Source organism: Zeus faber, assembly GCF_960531495.2.
Source record: "Zeus faber genome assembly, chromosome: 9".
Taxonomy (NCBI): Eukaryota; Metazoa; Chordata; class Actinopteri; order Zeiformes; family Zeidae; genus Zeus; species Zeus faber.
Window position 1 is genome coordinate 6,167,522 of NC_137197.1, and position 6,000 is coordinate 6,173,521.

The window sequence follows — 6,000 nt, forward strand, 5'->3', positions numbered from 1 at the left end:
CAACAAGAGGAAGAGAGAGGACGAGCGACGTCCTTCTCCGCGTCTGCGCAGTCGCGGGGGGGAAGCGGGTTGCTGGAGACCGAGGCGACCAGTGAAAAGGGGGGGGTCCTTGCCTATGACACTGGCCGGCGCCTCGGGGGGCTGCCTGGAACCCTGCCTGGAACCCTGCCTGGAGCCCTGCCTGGGGGTTAAGGGGTTTGAGCTGAGGTGCTGAGAGTCCGGGGCGTGGGGGACACTGGTCCACCTCGCGAGAGGCGCTAGAATGAGGATCAGCAGAGAAAGACACAGATGACAGGATTCACAGTCAGGGTTGGGGGAAGGGTGAGAGATGCGAGGGATTTGTTTTTATTATTATTGTTATTATTATTATTATTCTACTGTATGGACACATCGGCGTAAATTAGCAACATTATTTTGCAAAAAGATGGATTCAGCTCCGTCTTACTCTCTTTTCATTTTCTTTCTTTGTCCACTCCTAAAATGCAAGTTAGGCACCAGCGAGCTCTGCAGCAAAGATTGTACAATCATTGACTTCACAGTTACGGTAAGTGATGTCGGTTACTGCTGCCATGGCAACTGATTCTCTATCCTCTAGCAGGGGACACTGAGAGAAGGAGGAGGAGAGCGAGAGCGAGAGCGAGAGAGGGAGAGGGAGAGAGAGAGAGAGAGAGCGAGCGAGAGAGAGTCCACAGGGCAGCAGGACTGAAGATGTCTGTCACAAACCATTAGAGGAAGTGAGAGCGATGGTTGAAGGTCATGGCGGGATCGACGCACGTAAACACACAGAGGTTAGACGCGAAATACAAAGCGATACCCTCACCGTGCCGTCACCAAAAGAGGAAGGAAAAAAAAAAAAAGAAAAGGGAAATGCATTTCATGCGTCGTGGGCTTCTGTGATGTGCAAAATGGGTGACAGCACCACAAGCAGCTTCGACGCCAGGCGAGGGAGGATGAAGTGAGGGAAGCAGGCAAAGTGCTGCAGGTGCAAACACGAGGTCTGGCGGTGAAGTGCGAGTACGGAGCCTTTATTTCAAAGAATAAAACCCATGCCCCGTTATCCCGTGCCGTCCCTCTCGGTACCACCCCCCCCCCTCAGATCAGGGCACGGCAGCTTGCCCCAGCCGACATTATCAACGCCGGGGTCCACTGATTCTTGATTTTTATTGATTTCTTTTTTTCATAACATTTTTTAAAGAATTGTCACACACGTTTAAATATGACAGTAGCCAATACTCAAACTCACCTGAAATAGTTATAATGTGGAATATTTTCTGTCGGTTTTGAGTAATGGAGATTCTTATTTGGTCTCAATCTGTTGCTTATAGGCCCCAAATGGGAAGCCTCCAAATGAAGAAGAGAAGAACATCTGTGACTCTGATCACTGATGTGTGGGGCATAAAAATGAGGTCACAGGCCGAACAACAGTTGAGAAACCCGGCATTGATCCAGTCCTCGTCCCGCCCTCACATTATTATGGGCTGTTGGAATGTCTTCAAATCATTTTTAATTTTTGGAAACAGAAAAGAAGATCGGCCAGGACGAGATGGGGTGACGAGGGAGGGTGTGGCATCGCAGGAATGTTCCTCTCCGCCAAAAAAGAGACAAGACGCAGAAGCCAATGATGTCTTTAGAAAAGCCCTGATTATCTGCTATAACATGGGAAGTATTATATATATATATATATTTTTTTTAATTTTAATTATTATTATTTTTTTTAATGTATTCTTCAATATCGCCGCCTGCAGTTAAAAGTGTTCGTACTTTGTTATCAGATCTCGCATTTAGAAAAAAACAAAGGAATGGCAGAAAAGCGCACGTCCATGCGTCCAGGTAAAGCACAGCATGGGGGGACAGGAAGTGGTCTTTTTGGTGTTATTGGCGGCGGTGGCGGCGTCTCTGCCATACCTCATGTTCTCCACTGTGTCCTCCGGCATCGGCGCCACCGTCTGCACCGCCGGCAGATTCTTGCTGGTCGCTCCGTTGACAAAACTGGAGGGAGGGTTGGAGGAAGAGGAGCTGGTCTCCGCCGGGCCTGCATGAGGGGGGAGGGTCCGATCCAGACAGGTTCCTGAATTGCAGTGACAGTCTTTACAAGTCTTTACCAGGACCGCCGGACACCAAACCCCCCCGGCCCATTTGTGGGGTCCCAGAAGGAGGGGAAAGCTCTCAGAAAGGAAGGGACACAGAAAGAAAGATGGAGGAGGCGGATGCGTTTAGCTCTTTGTCTTGGAGCGGAGTCGCGCCGTCATCAAATCACATCATCGCCCCGTTGCGAGGCACCGAGGGGCCGGCGCTGTTTCGACCCGAACCCGGTTCAAAAGTGTCGGCGCCGTCATTCCCGGCGGTTCGCGGCGCAAGCTCGCTGCGCGCTTTACCGCTGAGAAACGCACCACTCTGCTGCAGCTTCTCACTGAAATCTAAATCGATGAAATAAATAAGGTTTAGGCCTTAAAAAAAAAAAAGAACCGGGAGGCTGTCCTCACCGTCATGTGTGTCTCGGTGCGTTTTAAACGTGTCTGGAATGACAGTGACGTCACATCGCTCCTTCCCGTAATCGACGCAGCACACGTTCCCACACATCGTGATATAAATCAATATTTTCAGGATAATACATTTTGATAAAATTGTAATAAATGGCCCCGAGCTGGGACGCGTCATCTGGACAACGTCTAAAAAAACTTCTAGGACATCCGTGTGAGAGGTTAACAGCCGAGTGCTGAGATCACGGGGATTCAGCTGAAAGCTCAACTGACTGGGACACATTTCTGACATTCCTACTGGGAGAACGGGAGAAAGAGGGAGGGAGGGAGACCAGAGCGAAGGAGAGGTTTTCATTTTTTTAAATGGAGCACATTAGAAAGGTGTTGGAGCTCCTAATGGTTTTCGGTGTTAAGTGGCTCCTTCAGAGGCCGGGCGGGGCCTCACCCCCTGGGGGAGAGCAGGGTGACATCAGGGGGGAAGGAGGGGGGGGGGACGCAATCCATCAGAATGGACCACGCGCTACACTCCACCATCACGGGCACCGCGGTGTGGGGACGAATAATTTGCACAGTGAATAGGAAGTGAAAAAATAAGAGCTTTGCATCATAAACAACTACTTTTGAAACTATTTCATTGTGATTTTATTTATTTATTTATTTATTTTTAATTATTATTTGGTTGAGATAAGCACTTATTTCAATCTCACTCACACAATTTGTAGATATTTTTACGGCTTCATTGTGCAATGAGCGACAGCCTGCTCTAAAGGGAAGGGAGGCTGATAGGAGAGTAAAGGACGCCATCCGGTGGTGACCAGGAATCACTGCATCTGCCCCCACAAGAAGATTAGAACCTAAAACCCCCTAAAGTGAGAAGTTAACGGAACTAAACCCTCCTTTGTGTCAGCAGCAATTACACCTTCCTTTCTCATCGCAAATAAAACAATGTTCCTGTTATATTCCTTTTTTTTTTTTACTTCCTACCAATGTACTGTAGTGCAATTGTTTTGCTTTTTCTTTGCATAATAGTACTTTTTCTTCTTATCAGACGATATTTAATTTCATCTCATCTTTCATTTCTTTCATTCGTTTCTTACCTTCTGAAAGGTTTTTTCTGCCGAGGAGAATTTCACTGCACATTGTATTGTTCAATATAATTGTGAACGTGCCAATTAAAGAGTTTTAATCTTGAACCTTTGAGCTACATTTGAGCTTCTCCTTTTTTTTTTTAAATTCCTCTCTTGCGGAACGAATTATGTAATTGGGACAAGAGTATATTTATGAAATGAATGACTGAAGGGGACTCCCGCTTCGATTCGTGTTTTAACCGAAGAAATTCCATTCCTGGTTCATTGAGATGTTTAGCAAATACGCTCGGCAGGGGATTTGGAACAGAGTTTTGGCCACATCTTTGTGTGTGTTTTATTAGCTACCTCGTGGGGGCCCGAGCCCGCCCTGTTTCTCCACCCGAGGATTAATTAATAAAGTCTGATCTGATCTTACCCGTGGTATTGATCATGCTCTTAGGTGCCGTGGAGGTGGCGGCGAAGATATTGGGGGTGCTGCCGGCCGCTGCACCGCCGGCGTTGGCGCCGCCCACCGTGTTCACAGCCTGGCCGCCGGGAGGCTTCTTCACCGGTACCACCACGCTCCTGCACCAAAACACACACACGGAGAACACTGAGTTTCCTCCGAATTCAGTTATAATCACGCAGGGTTCAGGCAGTTTCAGGTTTCTTCGGTGAGATGCTCAACAGTGCTTAACAACCTTCGAGCTGATCACAACAATGCACGAAGGAAACAGAATAAATATAATAATACGAATAATACGATATGACAGCGGGTGCAAGAAAAAAAATGTGATGCAAGATATTTACGCATATTATATTAAAAAAATTACACATTAACCAATAAAATGACAGATTTACAAAAAAATAAGAACGTGTATAAAAAATAAAGATAAATTCTGTGTAAGAATGAACCTTTACAAGAAAGAACCTATGGAAAAAATAATAGCTGCACAGGAAAATCTCTGCCAGCAGAAACTGGACATGTTTTTATCGCTTGGCTAGTTCTTAGGCCTTCTGTTATTTATATGTAAAGAGCGCGGAGGAGCCATGTGCTCAGTGCACGCTCAGGCTTGGCGAGCGTCCACGCTGCCAGTGTCCTTGAGCAACAGAACGCAGGGTTAGGTCCAGAGGCCTGTTCCTCATCAGAGGTAAAAGTCCATCCCAGGATGAAGCCCGGGGATGCAAAACTTGTGTCCGCGCAGCATTCCCACGGTTACATGGAAGTAGTCAAGACAATGCATACAAGCAGGGCACAAACAAAGGTTTAACGGACTTAATGGAATTATAATCAACTCAATGAAATTCCTTAAATCCTTAATGCACACTCAACATATTTACACGCTTGGGATTTTTATGGTAAAAGCAGCAGATATGTTTATATCTCATCTGGTTCCCCTGGTTAACAGAGACCTGCATCAAACAAGTGATATTTTAAATGCTGTTTTAAAAATCGACTGTAGTGATGAAGATTATCATGGAAAAAACTTAATTTTTTTATTAAAGAACTACAAATGTTATTTGTTTATTATATTATTTATTAAAGAGCTCCATTCACCGCCATTTTCCTTGAGCAAAAAAGCTACAGGATTATTTCTTTCTCCTTTTGTGGAAGTTTAAGACAGTTCACTGGAACCACCCACCGACACCACACACACACCACACACGCAGGCACGCACGCACGCACGCACGCACACCAAACGCACACACACCACACCCACACACACACACACTTAAATAAGTATCAACAAACTGACACAAGCTACTACCGTAATAAATAACCTTTACTCAGGGAATACACTGGAGGTGTTTGAGAGGTAAACGGTAGCAGGTCTACGGTCACTTCATGGATTCCTAATGTTTACGACACATCACAAAAGTTTTCCCCCCCTCAGGGAAACCAAAGATCCACAGAAACAAAGTGCAGACGCAGCAGCGCTGCAGCACACACACACACACACACACACACACACACACACACACACACACACACACACACACACACACACACACACACACACACACACACACACACACACACACACACACACACACACATACACAAACACACACACACACACACACACACACACACACACACACAGACGCTGGTGGGGGGACGCGGAGCCGGACGTAAATAAAGCCGCAACGGGCCCCATGCGCTGCCGCTCCAACGTCCCGTAACCGGGTCCCCGAGCAGCGGATCAGGACCCTTCCACCTGGAGTCCAATCTGCACCCATCGACAAACAACTGGTTTCGGGAGTGTTGTGTGGACGTTATGGATTCAGAGTTTCTACTAATGTCTTTAGACACAAAGGCTGAAGTCGTCTTCATAGAGGTGGTTTACATGACATATAGATAAATTAGAACACATTGAAAGACAGTAATACGCATGAGAAAAGTAATACATATTAGTCTTTAATTTGATTATTTAGTAAATTTCAGTTCATTT

General features: G+C 46.3%; 1 protein-coding gene across 1 annotated transcript in view; it reads right to left on the reverse strand.

Moving 5' to 3' along the window:
• nbeab (neurobeachin b) overlaps positions 1-6,000 on the reverse strand; it is a gene marked incomplete at both ends in the record, with an annotated part of 275,893 nt that overhangs the window by 133,676 nt on the left and 136,217 nt on the right. The window contains 2 exons of the mRNA XM_080007466.1: positions 1,906-2,032; positions 3,984-4,132. Coding sequence (XP_079863592.1) covers positions 1,906-2,032; positions 3,984-4,132 — 276 coding nt within the window. The remainder of the gene's footprint in view (positions 1-1,905; positions 2,033-3,983; positions 4,133-6,000) is intronic.